This window comes from Calypte anna, chromosome 1, assembly GCF_003957555.1.
Source record: "Calypte anna isolate BGI_N300 chromosome 1, bCalAnn1_v1.p, whole genome shotgun sequence".
NCBI lineage: Eukaryota > Metazoa > Chordata > Aves > Apodiformes > Trochilidae > Calypte > Calypte anna.
The window spans coordinates 6,422,409-6,441,863 of record NC_044244.1 but is presented as its reverse complement, the minus strand read 5'-3'; the positions used below and the strand labels follow the sequence as shown (position 1 = coordinate 6,441,863).

The 19,455-nt window shown below is 41.1% G+C and overlaps 1 protein-coding gene across 4 annotated transcripts; it reads right to left on the bottom strand.

Annotated features, from left to right (window-relative positions):
• Positions 1 to 1,247: 1,247 nt before the first annotated feature.
• Positions 1,248 to 15,826, bottom strand: SEC61A2 (SEC61 translocon alpha 2 subunit). 4 transcript variants are annotated; one of them, XM_030460068.1, is made up of 12 exons: positions 15,730 to 15,826; positions 14,456 to 14,523; positions 10,385 to 10,450; positions 8,474 to 8,552; positions 6,238 to 6,369; positions 5,981 to 6,090; positions 5,239 to 5,392; positions 4,240 to 4,400; positions 2,635 to 2,832; positions 2,211 to 2,402; positions 1,989 to 2,065; positions 1,248 to 1,630 (listed from the first exon to the last, which is right to left on the bottom strand). In XM_030460068.1, the coding sequence occupies exons 1-12, from the start codon at positions 15,734 to 15,736 to the stop codon at positions 1,444 to 1,446; spliced, it is 1,431 nt and encodes a 476-aa protein (XP_030315928.1). In that variant the 5' UTR covers positions 15,737 to 15,826; the 3' UTR covers positions 1,248 to 1,443. The 4 variants fall into 4 exon arrangements, with proteins under 4 accessions (XP_030315928.1, XP_030315942.1, XP_030315952.1 ...); XM_030460082.1 differs by lacking the exon at positions 15,730 to 15,826 and adding an exon at positions 13,525 to 13,616; XM_030460092.1 differs by lacking the exon at positions 15,730 to 15,826 and adding an exon at positions 13,546 to 13,616.
• Between the last annotated feature and the right edge of the window lie 3,629 nt (positions 15,827 to 19,455).

The following is a 19,455-nucleotide window of genomic DNA, read 5'->3' as shown; positions in this document are numbered from 1 at the left end:
TCTAGGCACATCTTTTGCTCAACACATCTCCAGTGTGCCTGCACACAGCCAACTGCTGTTCATTATGTAAACAGCCACTGCTGCTTAAAGGTTAGAATTTTAAGAGCTGTAATCAGCATATGCTAATAGCAAAGTCTTGCCTCTGAAATGAAGCTGCATGAGCATGCATGATAAGGAAGACTTGCCCTGCTTAGACATGAAGCAGCAAACCTGCTTAGGGTTTTCTTCACAAACAACACTAAGTAACTTTGAAGTAAAGTGTGAGAGAAGACAAAAGAGATCAAACTGTGAAATCAAAGGGAAAAAAGTCACTGATTGCAGCTGAACAGAAAAGCTCCATGATTTTAAGGGTAGAGATCTTGAGGTCTGTTTTTTAATTAAGGCTGCTAAAACCTGGTCAGAATTATATTCTAGAAAGAGAAGGTAAGAAAGGATCCTTCCCAAACTACTTCACTAACAACACACGTTAGAAATCATCAAAAACTGCATCTGAATTACATCTTGCACAGATAAAGACCCAGGAGAGAGCTTAATTAAATAAGTTTATTGTCTAATGTTTACAGTTACATTGCCGCTGTAAAGTGCGACAAGATAAATAAATTTTCAGCAGGAACTCCTCTTCCCCCCCCCCATTTCCCTTCCAGGAACACTGCTTTAGGAACCAGGCCTTGGTTCTTCAGACTCACAAAAGCAAAGTGGACATGACATCTCAGTGGCACAGTTTTCACAAGTACATGTTTAAACAGAACTACTGGGCTGACTTGCTGGCACGACAGCAGCTACCACACTGTCCCACAGTGGGTCCAGTGCAAGAAACCCAAGTGCCCCAGGCCCTGTGGTGCAGCAAATCCACCCCAGAATCAGCTCACAGATGAGATGAGTATCAGTCTCCGGTAAAATATTTGCTTGCCCACCCTTAGAGCTAAGAGAAAGGTGCCTGGGTGGAAACTCCAGAAAGGAATAAGGAGTGCTGAGTCCAATGATGGGGAAATGCAAGTTAAAAAAGTATAAAAAAAATGAATGCAAAATGCAGGCTACAAATCAATTTTGTCAAGAATACTGGCACGTGGCAATCTGGGTTTTTTATCGTTCCTATCAGGGATGGGGAAATAAATTTAACATTTTAATGCTGTGTGCAAAAATGTTTACCGTTATCAAACTGATACATGTATCCATCTCACTGCAGTGCTTGAACAGCAAGGTCGATGAGTTGGTTTCCAGCATTACAGGCAACACTAGATAGTACTTAAACGAGATAATGTAAACTTTATTCTTAAGGCAGCTGGTACTAATGCTGCACACAGGCATTGCTCAATGCCCATTACAGTCATGGGACACTTAGCACTTGAAAACAAGTCAAAAGAAAAGAGCATTATTGGACTAAATGATGCGTGTTGTCAAAATGCTTTCCCTTCCACAGCAAACCATGAAATGTTTGGACACCTAGAAAAATAATGCACCTACTCCTCCTACTTCAGCCTGTTCTTTTACAAATATTTCAAAATACTGATAAATAATAGTGACTGCAAGCAGAATGCCAGTGCCGGACCCAATGGCTCCTAGGAAGTCAGCCAGGACTGAAAGGGCACCAATGCACAAGCCACCAAACGCAGCTGCTGTGGGGATATACCTGTGCCAAAAAAAGAAAAGAAAAGTAATATTGGGGGACAATAGTGGTGGGGTTTCAACCAAGAATTCTAATACATCTGCTACTAAAACAATCACCTACAATACTGAGCTACAAATTCAACACTGCAAATGCAGCTCTGCCTCTTGCTACCTTCCATGTTATCACAAAGTAGAAACTGAAATAAATATTCACTGAGAGGAAGGCTGTGTGAATAACCACACACTGGCAAAGTTCTTAAATTCAGAGTGCAACAGTTTTATGTATTCATGTGCTGTGCAACCTCCCCAGGACAAATAACTGCTTTGACTTAAATACCTAAGGATAACTCTACCTCTCAGTACAGATCTGCAGGCTTTACCTGTTAAGCTCATGAACCATTGAAGTATCCCTGTGGCCCCTCATCACCATTTGCTGTTCTTTGAGTTGCTTGGCAACCTGCAAAAAACATCATTTTATGAAACTGCTGCGATGTTTCACAGTCACCTGATGTTTAGTCAGAGTAATAACTGATCAGTTAGGAACTGTTCTAAATTACAAGCAGGGTTTGGAAACATTTAGGCAGGTTTGTCAGAACACCTACATCTTTTGCTGATGAGCCAGACACTTCAATCCAGGTCTTTGAGAAGAATGCACAGGATCCCAACATAAATATTATATAAACTATTACATGGACAGGATCCTCAAATATTGCACCCATGGATTCTGGAGGGGACAAGTAGTAGCAGAGGCCACCAACAGGGTAAGAACGGGCAGGTCCACCACCACTGACATCCTATGAGAGGGGAAGAAAAAGGTGATTAGCTATTTCTCACAGATCTCTCCCATTCCCATTCCTGCAGCTACTGAGGAATCCCCCTTCATTGTTTAAAACAGCTTTTAGCACAAATGTTAAAAAGTAAGTATCTGAGTTTTCTGCTTTGGTTAAATCCCAAAGCTTCACAATGAACTAACATACAAAAATAATGTTATGCAGTTAAAAAAAAAAAAAGTGATAAAATACTTACTGCCCACTGTCCTAATAAGTTGACCAAGAAGTTGCCACTGAAGCGAACAGACAACATCTGGGAAATGACATAGAGGTTTGAGACCAAGGCAGACTGCAGGATGATGGGAATGTTGGAGGTGTAGAAGAGCTTGATGGGGTAGCTGCTGTACTGCCCTCGATAGCGTGCAGACTTGATAGGTAAATCAACACGAAATCCCTACAGGAAAGAACACAAATGCACCCAGTTAATTTCTGAGACAGCAGGAATTCCTAGGATGCCTAAAAGCTATTCCTGACCTCAGTTCTGACTACATCAAACAAGGAGGGCAAGGGCTGAGCACTATGAGGAGAGGCTGAGGGAGCTGGGGGTGTTCAGCCTGGAGAAGAGGAGGCTCAGGGGAGACCTCATCACTCTCTACAACTCCCTGAAAGGAGGTTGGAGCCAGGGGGGGGGGTTGGTCTCTTTTCCCAGGCAACTCTCAACAAGACAAGAGGGCAGGGTCTTAAGTTGTGCCAGGGGAGGTTTAGGTTGGATATTAGAAAGAATTTCTTTATGGAGAGGGTGATCAGGCATTGGAATGGGCTGCCCAGGGAAGTAGTGGATTCTCCGTGTCTGGAGATATTTAAAAAGAGCCTGGATGTGGCACTCAGTGCCATGGGCTGGGAACTGCAGCAGTAGTGGATCAAGGGTTGGACTTGATGATCTCTGAGGTCCCTTCCAACCCAGCCAATTCTATGATCCTATGAGTAAAACCCAAAGGCTTTCTGCTACAGCCTGGATTACAAATTTTAAGGTTTTGAAGGTGTTCCTGCTTGGTTGTACTACATGTTTTTTACATAAAACATTACTTCTCATCTGCTAAGTGTTATTCCCCTGAAATACACTTTAGAGAATAGGGTCTGATAAAAGTCTTTACTGGCTTTTAAACATAAGAGCAGAATTTTGTGTGGCAAGCCCAGCCTTCTGTTTCCTGGGGCAGGCTGCCATCTGAGCAGACCCAAGAAAAGCCACATGGATTTAAAAATCAGATAATTCATTTTTTTGCCAGAACTCTGACACAACAGTTAAAAAAAAAAAAATCACATTTTAGCCATAAACACAAAAAAGACTAGAAAAAAAACACCACCACATGGATCTCCTTTAGTATTCTTTTCAGTATACAGTTCTATTTCAAAAGAAGTAGTAGTTAAGTATTTAAAGGAAATTAAGGAAAACACACTAAATTATGCATTAATTACACAGCTTTTTTCTAGAACAAATCTGTATCATGCACACCCCGAAGAAGGTAGGCTCTGCCCTACCATATTCTTTGAATCAAACTATAAATATCAAATATATTATTATAACCACTGCAGTTCCAGTATGCATTTCTATTAAAAATACTCCCATAGTGCATCTGGCATTCAATTGAAGGTTTGAGTAGATCACTGTCTGAGTACCAGAACTTCTGCTCTAAAAGGTAACAGCTGTACTGTCACAGGGTCATGTTACTGAAGTAACAACACTGAAACAACGAGAGCTTGAGAAAGGAACTGAGACACTCGAGTGACTCCAGTTCTGCATTTTTCCAAGTGACTCCTCCCTAAGCAGTGTCAGACCTACATGAGGAGCTTCTCACTCTACCTGAAAATATATGACTACAGCAAACACAAAGACTGTAGCAATCAGATTCATGAGATTGGGCAAATTCTGTCGGTAAAAAGCCTCTCGCAGAGCCCGGACTTTGTCAGTTCGTGTGGCCAGGAGATGAAATAATGCAATCACAGCACCCTCAAACTCTGTTCCTGCACAAAGCAATAAAGGCAAAAGAAATTTTAATCTGTCAATTTAAACAATTTCAAAAAACAGAATCTTTCTTTTGGAAATTTTCAGAAGTACACATACATAAAATCAGATACAATAGGATACAAATCCTGCTACAACAAATCTATCACAATTCAGGATTCTGCTTTAGCTTACAGAATGTAATCAATGGAAAACATTACTCCTGGTTAAGGAAAAAAAAAAACCCAACCAAAAGGGAACTAAAAAAATAAACAAGGAGAAAAACAGCTTTAGAAAAGCAGTAATAAAATGCAATAGAATGACTGAAAATCAGGAGAAAATGAAAGCAATAAAAATATAGCTCAGATTTCAAATACATTAAACCAGTGAAGTTCTTGATGCAAACAGGCTGTATTTTAACTTGATATTTCTAGGGTCTCAGGACAAGATGTTGTCAAATATTGTCTGAGGAATAAAGAGGTGGTAGTCTCTAAAGAATCAAACTAGCCTGAAGTGATTTGGAAGCACCAACTATAAAAGTATCCTATAGCCACTCTGAACATATGGAATTTCTTATCTTCTCTATTTCTATGGACTAAACAATGTTAAGCCAAAACTAATTCAGTTGGAAAATGCAAATATCTTCAGTCAAGGAGCTTCCAACTCCCATTTTAACTACTGCAAATCAGCAAAGGCAAACTTGTAGCTTATTAATCTTTACATAAATCAGACATGACAATTGACTTCAGAAACTAACCATTACACATCAAAATGTTCTATGTAATACCCATCTGAAACACACTTTATAGTTCCTGTATAGTATACACCCACTGAAACAGGTTGTAATCACACACATACCTCTGCCAGTGTTGATGGTAGTGGGACTAAAAGCCTTCCAGACAATGGTTTCACAGATGTTGGTAGCAATGAACAGGGAAATACCAGACCCCAAGCCATAACCCTTCTGGAGCAGCTCATCTAACAGCAACACAATCAAACCAGCAACAAACAGCTGTGGGAAAAGAAACAAAAGTGAGCAGAGACAAGAATAAATCAAGTTAGGAATTCCCTGCATCAGTATTTGCACCCTGTTGGAGAGTGGTCACTAAGTTTTTCATTTAAATACCATTCATGCACTGTTATTTGCCCTCTCCTGTACAAATGTCCATGCATCTCACCCAGCAATGATCTCTGCAACTTTCCAACACTGACACTAGCAAACAGGTTTCTCACCAAGCACTTGTTTCAAAAAGGTGTTAAAGTTTGTGCATTTACTGCTTTTGCTCTAAAGGATGATGTCTCAATGCGCAGTTTAGTGATAAGCACTCTATGGTACTGAACAGCAGCTACTGCTTTCAAGTTTACTAATTCCTGCATTTTGAATCAAACAGCCACTCCTATCTGAAACATCTGTGATATCAACTATCCCAACTTTCTTTTCCTTTGTGGAATATTTAGAATTTTTCATGAATACACAGATATAAAAGACCATGCTTTACAGCATTAAACACAAATGGCAGCCAGACATGGGAAGATTCTTCCTTTAATCTACACTGTATCTAACCACTCTCAGTTGCACATAAAATAGCTGGTTACAAACCTGAATTATAATAAGAAGACAAATTCCAGCACCCATTTCAGCAGGATCTCCATACATTCCAGTCATAACATACACAATGGCTTGCCCAATGGTAATGATCATCCCAAATACTAAAACAAGAGAGAAAGCAAATCCTTTAAAAAAAAAAATCTGTTGAAGTCACCTACCCAAGAAATCTCACATCTAGCATCACTTAGGCAGGTTGCCTTGCCCGGAATAAAACCACACTTATTAATTTTAATTGGAATGGTGCTTACATTTCTGAGCTCCATTGAACAAGGCTCTGTCTTTTGGAGTGTCACCAACCTCAATGATCTTTGCTCCAGCCAGCAGCTGCATGATCAAACCAGATGTCACAATGGGTGAGATACCCAATTCCATCAAAGTACCTGATCAGGAAGAAAACACAAGTGCTGTTCAAACACTTCTCTGACAGAATTACACTCTGAGGACCTCAGGTCTGTTGTAAAGTTTCTGACCCAGAAGGAACATTTTTAATAACACTTCAAACATGTATTGCAGTCCAGATATGATCAAAACAAGTACTGTTCTCTCCCCAGAAAAGGAAGCTGCTGTGTTAAACTCTGTAATTTTGAAGGCAGCACAAGAACCCTGTGTGGCTTTTCCTCTGAATACTTTTGTGAAGCCCTGCTAACACTAAAGTCAATGCACTCTGGAGCTCACCTGTCTGGCTTATCACATCCAGGCTCCTTTTAATGGAAAGCATCTTGGCCTTGGTTGTTTATTCTGTCAGTGCCTCAACTCACACATTTCCCAAAAGTTTCATTTTGAGGATGGACAGACAGCTGCAGCAGACCACAGGGGGTGATAACGCTACTCTCAGAATCACCAACTCTAGTTAAGAGCACAGAAGCTTAATACTTAACCAGCTCTTAACAAACATCATCAAGATGCTCTACTCTGCCACTCACCTACTGCTGCAATGTCACCATCAGATTCCAACTGTGTACAGCTCCAACAGGGTGACAAAACTTCATAAACCACCACTGCTGCAGCACAGAGGTGTATATTCCAAAAAACCTGCCTGGTGTTCCCTCCCATCCCTGAACTGAGCCATCACTCACTTGCCTTGCATCCTGAAACACCAGAACTACCACCTGAGACCCAAATTTGGAAATATTCTCAGCAAGGTTTTGTTCTCACACCTTCTTCAGTTGTATTATGATGTGGTATGGGAGCAAAACTGAATGTACACACAGCAATTAAACTCAGGAAAACAGCCCACCTCTTGCATGTACCACAGACTCTCCCATCTCACTACAGAAACATTCTCTGGTGACCTTTTCTGTAGATGAGCATCTCCCTTAGATTTTCTCTGGTACCTCTTCCTGAGTGCTTTTATTTCCATAATATCCTGTGTGGCAGATTAGAACTGCATGCAATATCCTTGCAGCTCTGTGTAGCACCTTGCAGCTCTGTGAAGACATTTCTTCTGATCTTTGCAACCAGTTCTTAAGCCATGAGGTCTTCTCTCATCTCACAATAGCTTCATTTCCTGACTGAGCCTTTAATATGAGATCTGAATTTAATAAATGGGTTTTGAGCACCTCACCTATTGTCTTGAGTCTTCTTTTCATTTTTGCCTAACTACCAGAGACCTCATTAAAGTTCTATTTTTTAAAAATTTTAAGCACTTTTGCATAATTGTTTTTTTCACTTTAGTTAAGTGTTTTGCCTGCTACCAAAACAAAAGATGTGAAAGTCTTAAAACCATTATTATTTAGTTCTTTCATCCTTGCAGCCCAGACCTATACACTGTTCAGAACCATGATAAATATTAGATTTATCTAATCTAGTGTCATCTCTCATGGAAATCTCTGCTTCTCCAAAAGCTAGAAAATGAGCATGCCTTTACCTCTGTCATGGTTTGAGCCTATGACAGAACCCATTTTCTTTTTAGTAACTTCACTTTTTTAGTAACTTTAGTAATTTTACTTTTCTTTCTTCCAAGTTACTGCACTTTCTAAAATCAAGAGCATGTTTTTCTGACTGTGTCAGCTTCCAGTGCTGACTACACTCCCTGTTTATAGTTAATGCAGAGGTACCAGTATGGGTGGTTTGCAGAAAGACTCTATTCCCATAGAAACCAAGGTCACTGCTTGGTTCTGCTCAACTTCTTATGCACCAGAAATAAAAGGGCAGAAAAAGGGCCACACCTGTGACCCTTCTGTGGAGAGGAGCAGACTGGAGAAGTGATCCAAAATTAACCAAAGTGTGCAGACTGGACAAATGACCCAAAATTAACCAAAATGTTCCATCCCATACACATCACACTCAGTATAAAGCTGAGGGATCACACTGCTCAGGCTCCCTTCTTCCCTGGCCAGTGTCCTGGGAGGACTCCATTCTTCTGCCTTTGCTTCTGATCATGTTTCAGCATGACATCTGGGCTGTCTGAAACATAACAGCCAACTTTTCTTCCTCCTGGTGTGTTAATACCAACTTAAAACAGAGAGAGGAAGAACCACTGACCTCTGTTTGACGCAAGAATGACTCGCATCCAGTAGAAGGGATCTGCAGAATCTGATGACATGATTCCAAACAGAGGGATCTGCCAGAGCAGACATAAAGAAACCTTGCATTAATCAAAAAACCTTAACATGTAATGATTCAGCTGCTGCACTGTTTAATATCATTTATTCCAACTCTTATTTTTTCTTTTTAACTTAACCAGAGCACAAAATAACAGAGATACTGACAGCATCTATTTTAATCCTCCAACTGGGGTATGACTCAGAGGACTAAACTAAGTTAACTAAGTCACTTCTAGAGGAAAAAAGCAGTAAAAACTAGAAAGGGAGTGTGCATAAACCAGATTACTGAAGTTGTAAAAATGCCTGACATATGTGGTTCTGCAGCACAATCCCAAAAGAATAGAGAAAGCGTAAAATATACAGGTTAGCCACCAAAAATCATTAACAGAATGGAGAAAAATATTAATGATGTTCCATTACTGATCTCATGAAAATTTTTGCAGCAATTTTGAGCTAAAAAAAAAAAAGATAAAGGTGTAGCATAACATCTTTGAGAGGAGAATATAGCATGTTTGTGGGGTTTTTTAACAGTTCTAAACATAATTTATTTTCAGTACAAATTAACAATACAGCAAAAACTACAATATTCCTCCAGCAACATTAAATATTCAAATTTTACAGCTGTAAATCTGTTTTAAAGTATTAACTATGGACATGTCAAAGTCAGCCAGGTTTACACAAACCCTCCAGTATTCCATGTATCAATACTGAGGGATTTTGAGGTCTTTAAAACTCTTCTTAAGCACAGAAGATGAAGAATCCAGGCAATCTTAGTCCTGTGAAGTTGAGTCTGCATCACCTGCTTTCCTTGCTCAAACTATTATAATCTTTTGTATAGATTCAAAATCTTAATTATCCATCCACCTAGCAGCCAGGAAACTCAGATAAATTACATGTGCCTCTGCCTCTACAAGTAGGTATAAGAGTTGGGTTTTAACATTTCAACATTGCTTCAGAGCTGTAAACAAAAACTGTAATACTCCTGCTCCCGAGTCTGGAATGGGAAAGATAATAAATATAATCTACAAAGCCTGACTCTGAAGTTTTATAGTTCATTTTAATCTTCTAAGAGGTTTATGATATCTAAAAAAATATATATGGAGTAATAAATAGATTCTTATTTTCTGCAATAACTGAGTATTACTTTAAAAAGCAAAAAAACCAAATAAACAAACAAACAAAAAACACCAAAAAACCCCAAACCAGTATCTGTTTACAAGCCAGGTACAGGTTCCAGGAACTCCTGCAACTTTGAGTAATAAAGATCATGTAAATGTTTACAAAGACCTGTGTTTTAGAGGGGGTTTATCTCACATCTCTGCCAGTATTTCACAAAAAATCAAGCTCTAAATGTTAACTTCAGTACCTCAGAAAAAAATATTTTTCTGCCATCTTTTCAACCCATCAGCTTGCTCAAGAGGAACCTGGTAAGAACAGTCCCTTTATCACCCCTTCAAACTTGTTACTGCTAAAAAATTAAATTTAGCTCTGAACAGAAAGAATGTGTAATATTGCTCAGTGTGCTTATAGAGTACATAATGAATAATTTGTTTGACCATCTACCCTGCAGCCAGTATCATCACTTGACAGGACATGTTAAATAACATGAAAAAACATCACATATTTTAGACTAAGTAGAAAGCATTAGTTTCTGAAAGCATATACAATAAAAAATAAAGGTTAATTCAGAAAATTAGTTTTCTTTAATTGAACTTCAAATACTTAACCACAGAAATACATAACTGAAACTGGTAAGGCAACATGAAACAAGGACTTACATAGTTTTTTCATTCTCTTTTATAGGTTCACAACACACATTTACTGAAACACAGAAAACATCAATACCTACCTGGCAGCATACTAAGAAAATGAAGAGTGTGATAGCTGTCCATAGTACCTTCTCTCTGAACTGGATCTACAGAACAGATTGTAGAGATTAATGCATTCATTGTATATAGAATTTGCCACTGTACTCTCACATTAGTACTACATGTTATATCCTTCAGAATTAAATCCAAAGATATTTAATTGGGAAGGCATTAGGTTCTATTAGAATTTATTTTTAGTATGATTTCAGATTTTATAGAGACAGTCATAGGCTTCTGTTTAATCAAAGCTTACACAGGCTCTGCAAACAGCATAGCTGATGTTGAATATATTTTATATACTGTATTCTAATATAGAATATAATGTCCAGAAAAGGGCAAAGAAGCTGGTGAGGGGTCTGGAGCACAAGTCTTACAAGGAGTGACCAAGGGAACTGGGGTTATTTGGTCTGGAGAAAAGAAGGCTGAGGGAAGACCTTATTGCTCTCTACAACTACCTGAAAGCAGGCTGGAGCAAGGTGGGGGTTGGTCTCTTCTCCATTATAACAAGCAACAGAACAAGAGGAAAAGGCCTCAAGTTGTGCCATGGGAGGGCTAGAAGAAACTTTCAGTGAAAGGGTTACTAAACACTAGAACAGGCTGCCCAGGGAGGTGGCTGAAACACCATCCCTGGAGGTGTCAAAAAGCCAACACCTTATCTTCAGTGATTAGTGCTCTAGGCTTCAGCAGATGGGAGGTACTGTTTTGTAAGGCTGGAAGTTTTTTAAACTGAAGCACTATAAAGTTTTTGAAGAGATTTAAGTGCTGTGAAGACAAGTAATAAAAACCAGAATGACCATGGGTTTTGCAAAGCAAGTGAAAATATTTAGAATTAAGTTATTTCAAAGACACTTTTTTCCCCCCTCCAATATGTTTTCATCAATGTAGTTTATACATTACTTTAAAAACAAAGTCACATCAACAATCATTAGTCATGAATAGACTGAAGAGAATCTGAGAGTCACAACGTTGGAGGAAATGTAACTAGTGCCAGGTGCAAGAAGAGAAGAACCACAAGGTTTAAGTTTGAACCAGAGGATGCATGAGACAGAAAGAAATCCACTTGATGAGATCAGAGAGAGCTATGACACAGTTTTATGTTCAAGTTCCCACCTTTCCTCCACGGACTGCAAACTTTAGGATAAATGTGTTCACAGCAGCTACTAAAACACACATGAACTAACATGCAAGATAGAGCAGAAATACTAGCTTCCTGCCTCCAACCACTCAATCTGCCTGTGGAGAAGTAATAAGAAAAATTATTAGTGCCTGTGTTTATAGGTACTGAACACCCACAAATGGGAAACTACAAAGCAATGCAGCAGCACAGCTTCTCAAGGAATGAAAAGCTGTTTCTGTCTGTATCTTTGTAAATTAAATCATGCGCTTACTTAAAAGGAAAATAATCCCAGTACTTTTTTTACTGATTCTTTCAAAAGAGGCCAGATGCTAAAAATATTTACAGTAGAAAGTTAAGATAAATAGATACAGCAGCAAATAAATCCAAACAGTTTGATAGACTTTAGGCAGTGCTGACCCACTTTACCAAGTGCTGTTTGAATTCCACAATTCAGATTTTAAGGACTGACTTCTAAAAGAAAAATGCTTCATCAGATTCTCTCTGCCATCTAATGATGCCTTAGCTTCTGAGGCACCACTCAGGCCCTGCAACTGCTCTGCTCTCTCTGTAGCTGCAATGAGTATGACAATTAAGAAATTCTGCATCACTCAAATCACAGTTATTTGCAAGGAAAACAGTCTCTATGATTCAAAAAGACTAAGTAAAAAAAATAAAAGGAAGCATCTAAATCCATATGCCAGGAACAACAAAATACAGCTTGGCAACAAAACATTCCAGCCACAAATGGTAACAAGTACAGGGACAGCACATTTAATCATCTAATCAGATTCAATTGGACATTTTATTCCTTTGACATTTTTCTTAAATTTTGTGAAAATGACAGGACTTAAGCAACATCTTCTTGGTGTTCTGAACAGTGTGTTCTGCTTACAAAAATCTGTGCATAGGAGGGAACTATAAACCAATGCTACCAACTACAAAAGTAGCAATTGCTTGTTAATCGAGTTGGCCAAAACACAAAAGCAACATTCCCTAGTGACAGAAAAAGTCCAATTCCCTCATTACCAATAGCAGCAAAATGATTCAGTGGGAGCCCAACTGAATCAAAACTTCATCTTCCCTTAACAATCAATACACATTTAGAGAAAACAGATTAATTTCTCTATTTTTAATTCATTTCTTGTCCTGGCCTTAACCAATCCACTAAAACTCTTACAAATGATGTCTGCCAGTGAGAGCCCCCAAGAAAACAATATATAACAATGAATAGAGTTACACAGGATGACCTAGGTCACCTGATAAACTACCCACAAGCAAGGAACATAAAATGGTCAAAGGGCTCTTCAGTCTAGCAAAGATGTTCCAAATGATATTTCCACTTCAAATTTGTACAAAGCTGGCAACTGGCAGTCATTGCCTAGACAGTGACCCAGATAGTAATAGAGACAAAGTGACCCAAATAGAGAGGAGAGGATTTTTTGGCACCTCTCTGGGAATCCTTCATCTGCTGGTGGAGGACATGGACAAATCAAGTCCCTTTTCCTCCCTGGCACACAGAAAGGGAAAAAAAACAAGGGAAAAAAAAATCACAACTGTTGATGAGCTTTACAGAAATACTAATATCTGTAGATCTGTCTCAGCTTCCTCTTCCCATCCACTTCACTGTACAAAAAAGGGATGGATGTAAGCAACTAATCACAGATATGTCAAAATTAGGACCAGGAGACTGCACTAAGGTTCACCACTGCAGCAACAAAGATGGGTACTTTCCACCTAGATCAGGGGTGTCTGAAGGGTCTCCAGGGTCAGGGTCTGGAGATTCCTGCTCTAAAGATGCTTTTGTTTGACCTAAATGATTTGTTTGGAAATGTGTCCCAAGAGGGAAAGATGCTGCAAAGCAATAAAGAAAGACAGATAGAGCAAAAAGCCAGGGGATAAATCCCAATCTTTTAAGAAACCAATTCCAGAGGGAAGTAATCAGCAGTTTTTACTGTAACTCCTCCATTCAATCCCACCAGCTCAGCTATGGTTACTGGCACAAACCTCTCTGCATCCAGTCCTAACCTTCGGCAATCTCTCATCAACATAAGAGGATTCTCTCGGGTGGTCTCATGTCCCCAGCTATGTATTTCCTTCTAAGAATATAAAAACCAACATTTAGCTCTTCAGGAATTTTCATGCTAGTCATGACAATGAATATTAGGTAAATTTGTTAGTCTAATTAAACCTTTGTCACTTAGGTGGTATGTGATTGCTTGAGTTTTGGAAGTGAAAACCAAGGATTTGTGGGTTTTGTTGACCAGGCAGGTCTCTTTCTGATCTGCAGAAATTTACTGATTTTGAACTAGAAAATGTGCCAAAAAAATTGGAGGAGTTGCTAGGGGAGAAGAGAGATCAGCTGTAAATGAACTCAGTCCACTGACTTGAGAACAATGGCACATCCAGTAGGTGACTAGGAAGCAATTACCTAAACTAAATCACAGATCACTTTCCCACCTCATTCAGGTAAATCATGGCTATGGGAGCAGAAAATATTTTGTGGGAAAGGAAGAACAGAATTTGTAAGTCCTGAATTACAGCACAAGCCTTTTCAAAGTAATACACATCAGCTCAAATCCCTGTGTTGTGACCAGGACTCAAAGCCAACAGCCAAATCCTCAAGAAAAAAAATGCTTGAAAACTCTTTCCTTGTATCTTAAAACAGATCAAATCATGTGGAGCTAAAATTAATAAATTTTATCTAGAGCTAAGACTTTTAAAAGCAATGGTATAATTACAAAGTGGAACAACTTAACAGAAGGCTGTCAAGAATTCACCATCGTGGTCATCTTTTACCTTAACACAGATTCCACCTACTCCAAAAAATACATCCTACTTTAAGGCCCACTGTACTCATATTGGAGCATGGACTTGTGTATCACAATACTCTCTTATCTATGAACCAAAAGAAGTATGAACATAATGTGGCACTCACTTTTCTTTCTGGTTTCTGGATTTCAGGTAACACTGCACAGAATGGCTTAATGACTTCTAAAAATTTTACTGTTCCAGAAAAACAAACACACAGACAAAAAGAGAAAAAGATATTAGCAAACCTTTATGAATTCATAAAGCTTCATACAACTTTTTTACCTTCTGAGGAGAAAATAAAGCACAGTAACACTGTGTAAGTGAATTATTTCAACGCACCCTTATTAATTGTCTGAAAACTAATGCCCTCTTCTTAAAACAGCTAAAAAGAGGGCAAAAAAGTTAACAGAATCCTTATTCTAATCAGATTTGACCCATTCTTTTTTCCACAGCTGGAATAATTTCAGATGAAAAGAGGCACTGCATGTATCACCAGAACTGAACTAAATTGTATTCCATCTAAAAATAAATGACCTAGTATCAGCCTGTGCTAGTTAAACACAGAAGCAAAGAACACAGATCAAAAAGTATTCATGTAGAGATTACTATCTTGGGTCTTATGGAAGTATTTAACAGAGAAAAAAAAATTCAGTATCTAAAATATGTTTAGAAATCTTAATTTAAATCACTGCAACACTTAATCTGATCAATTTTAACTTTCAATAAATCTCTATTCGCATTTTCTTCTCTAGAAACACTGAACAGTTTGAGCTCTCCTTCTAGAAAACAAATAAATAAATAAAAATTCCAGAGCACATGTGCTTGGTGGGCAATTTGCCCTACAAAAACTTGCACTTTATTCCCAGCTCCAACACATCTGGATAGCCATAGAAAAAAACATCAGTACCTCCTTAAAAAATAAAATAAAACATGCAAGCCAAGTTAAGTAACATTGTGGTCTGTTCGAAATGCCATGTTTGCTTTTACACTGTGCTGCTGACACATTCCAGCTTTACTCATTCCAAGCTCTCAGGCAGCTCACCAGCAGGTGCATCTCGCTCCATAGAAGGCAGCACAGCTCCCTTGTGAAAACACTTAGGCCAGAGGAAGAACAATGATAAAAAAACCCCCAACAAACCACCAGAAAACCGGGTGCCTCCTCCCACCCTCTGCCCTGCAGCCGTGACACCTGCCCGGCCGGAGGCACCCGCGCTGCCACCGCCTCTCCGGCCTCCCTGAGGCGGGCACCTCAGACACGGCGCCACCTCAGCGGCGGCCACGTCCTCCCCTCACACACACACACAGACAAGCGACTCCGCTCTCCAAGGCTGCTGTCCCCTGCCTTGGCTTGGCCCGGCCCGGCTCCCCCACCCGCCGAACCGCGCTGCCGGTACTCACTGCCCATGGCGGCGGCGGAATCCGCCGCCCCCTCAGCCGCTGTCACCGCCGCTCCCTCCTCCTCCTCCTCCTCCTCCTCCTTCTCCTCCTCCTCCGCCGCCGCCTCCCGGCCCCGTCACGTGATGCCGGCGCACGGCTCTCCCTGCCCCTGAGGGGACGGCGCTACTGGCGCGGCGGGGGGGAAAAGCCACCCTGAACCCCGCTTACGGTTCACTGAACGCCGCCCCGATCCTTCCTCTGAGGCGAGGGGAAAGGGACCAGCGGCGGGGAGCAATCGGCGGTACGGAAAGGATCAGGCTGGGAGCGGGCAGCCACGGTGGGGAAGGACCCGCTGGAAGCGGCGCTCCCGGCGTGCTCTGCGCGATGCCCGGGGCCGCTGCCGCAGCTTCGCCTCAGCGAGCCGGGCAGCGGAACCCAGGCAGGCAGAGCCCTGCCCGCTGCTAGCACCGCCGACACCTGTTCTAAGAGTTCGTTTCGGTTTTGTGTGAGAAAAATAAAATATCTTCTCCTCAGTCGCAGCTGTACTCGCCTCTTCATTCGTCCTCGGGGGGTTTGGGGAGGTTTCCCTGGTGTTGGCACCTCCCCAACAGCTTTAGTGGTGTGCGCTACCGTGTTGATGGGCGGTGTGGTGATTTCACATGGAATTTGATAAAAGGGGATGTAGGTGACTTGAACCTGTCCAAGGAGACTGGCTGGGAATGAGTATCACCGAAAGGGGGTCATTCCTGACTCGCAGTGCTCAGATTTTTGGAGGAGGATGAGGGGAGACCTGACCGCTCTACAGCTGCTGGACAGGAGGCTGTGGTGAGGAGAGTGTTGGCTTCTCCCAAGCAAATCATGAGAGGAGCAGAGGAAATAGCCTGAAGTTGTGCCAGGGGAGGTTTAGATTCGGTATTAGGAAGAAATTCTTTACTGATAAAGAGCAGTCAGACACTGGAACAGGCTGCCCAGGGAGGTGGTAGAGTCACCATCCCTGGAGGTATTGAAAAATCGTAGTTGTGGCACTTCAGGACATGCTTTGCAGCTATGGTGATTTTTTTTCAGGGTTAATGGTTGGATTCTGTGATCTTCAAAGTCTTTTCCAACTGTGACAGCTCTGTGAACAGGCAATGATCTGTAAAATGAGGGTTATCAGAACTTATTGCAGGATTTAGATAACAATAATTTAAAACTATTTATTCCTTCTGAGTAACTCATACTATGGATAGGCTTGTATTAGGCTAAGTTGTCAAGAAAGGATATGAAATGAGTGAAGGATTAGGGCTCCCCCCAATCTTGAATCTATATTTTGGATTTTATTCTTCATTGCCTTAGAAGAAATCCTCTTAACTGAGACCTTGCTACAATATCTTTCAAGAATTCTGTTCAATAGCCTCCCTTGCCTGAAATCTCATGTAGGGAGAGCCACGTTTGCACGCAGAGCATGGCCTGTGAGCAAGGTCATAACTGGGCCCCTCAGTTCAGGAGGGATATCAAGGTCCTGGAGCAGGTCCAAAGGAGGGCAACCAGGCTGGTGAAGGGACTCGAACACAGATCATGTGAGGAGAGGCTGAGAGAGCTGGGGGTGTTCAGCCTGGAGAAGAGGAGGCTCAGGGGAGAGCTCATCACTCTCTACAACTCCCTGAAAGGAGGTTGGAGCCAGGGGGGGGTTGGGCTCTTTTCCCAGACGACTTTCAACAAGACAAGAGGGCATGGTCTTAAGTTGTGCCAGGGGAGGTTTAGGTTAGATATTAGAAAGAATTTCTTTACGGAGAGAGTGATCAGGCATTGGAATGGGCTGCCCAGGGAAGTAGTGGATTCTCCGTCCCTGGAGATATTTAAAAAGAGACTGGATGTGGCACTCAGTGCCATAGTCTAGCAATCGCAACGGTGGTTCAAGGGTTGGACTCGATGATCTCTGAGGTCCCTTCCAACCCAGCCAATTCTATGATTCTATAATTCTATAAGGTGAGGCTCAGGTCACATGAAATTCAACATCCCTTGTTTTCCCTTGTGTGTATTGTCATAGTGAAAAAAAAGTGGTTTTATGTAATCATCAGCTTGGTGCCAAAGCTGAGGATTGTGCTCTACAACTTCCTTAGCTACAGCTGCAGCCACAGAGATGTTACTCTTCAGCCTCCTTTTTCTAGTTATCCATGTAAAGGTTCTTTGGGAGCAGAGCAACAAGAGACACTTTGTACAAAAAGTGCTACAAAAAGTGCTGAGGGCAACACAAACTCAAGTACACACCCTAAGTGTTACAGCCAAACAAAATGTAACCATGTCCCTGGGAAGGAGAGGCTGTTGTTACCAGGAAATCAATATTCATGGCTGAAAACGGGAGAGACAGAGCCCCAGCCATTCTCAGGAAAGGAGGTTTCCAGCCTAGGGACCATAGAAAGAAAACCTTGGAAATCTCAGAACAAAAATTTAAATGTGAATTTGCCTTGATTACTGAAGCTAATCAGAATGCACAGAAAGCTGTGCAGTTTGCTAGAGCAAACATGATTTCATGTCACTCGTGGATGTGCTAAAGAAGTCGTGAAACAGACTACAGCACAGGTTACAGAGGTTACTTCTGGGTCATGTGGTTAAGAACTAATGTGGGAATTAGTTTAAAATACCAAATTCTGCTTCAGAGCTGCTTTTGGGAGCCATTTCCCCAAGTGGATGTGCAGCCTGCCTGTAACCTACAGTTCCTCACCTACCAGGACTTTCTATCTGGAAGTGATGGATTTGGTTAAACCCTACTTGTTGCTTTTCAAAGAAATCTTTGGCTTGTGGTAGATTTGTTCTATTTAAGAATACACCCACAGATAACTTTGAGGGGAGTAGGAAGGTGCCCACTTCACTTTGCCAGCTAGGCTGGAGAAGAGAAAATGCTGGGAAAATGCTGTGTTGATGGGAGAGCTGCCGTGGGGTAGCAGGACAATCAACACCAGGGTTGCTGGGGCAGCTTTTACCTCACTACAACCATCTGGCTTCCTTGTTCCTCTGCTTAACCTCAATGTTTTGGTCATTACTTCTTTGCTTACTGATAATTGCCAATTTATTTCTTTCCCCAGATGACAGCTGTGCTGAAACCTTCCCTTCAAGGGCTTCCCAGTCAAGATCCATCCACTGACTGCTGGGGTGTAGAGCATTTGGCTACAGAAACTTCTCTACATTGAGGGCAGAGGGCAGTTTGTGAACAAGCAGGCAAAGGGCTTTTTAAACATTTCCTGAAAACATGTTAAGAGAAAGAGGTGACACAAGCAGAAGTCAAAGGGCAGTGGTGTGACAGCACTTTTGGGGAGCCCTGACACATTAGTCCTCTAAATGGACACAGAGCTCCCATGTACTGTGGAGGGAATAAGAATTGCTCTTGGTGGAAGGAGGAGATGGGTTTGAGGAGAAGCCTTCTCAGAGCCCTCAGTGAGGAGAAGACCCATGGTCACTCCTTGCCTGTAAACTCCTCTTAGTCACTGTCCTCTCCTGCTCACATTGTCCTGTTGCTGGAGCAGAGGTACATTTTGGGAACTTCTTCAAATACCTGTATCTGCTTGAGCTGTTTCAGAAAACCTCACTGATTACCCTCCTGTTCTGTCATTTGCTATTATGCTTTTCATTGATTTCTTCTATAACCTGTTTTGTTAACACATCTTTTGGAGACAAAGTCTGCAGTACCTACTCTGCAAAGACTTTTTTCCTCAGGGACCTCCCAACAGGGCTCTAGCTAAGAACTTCCCACACTGAAAAAACCAAACC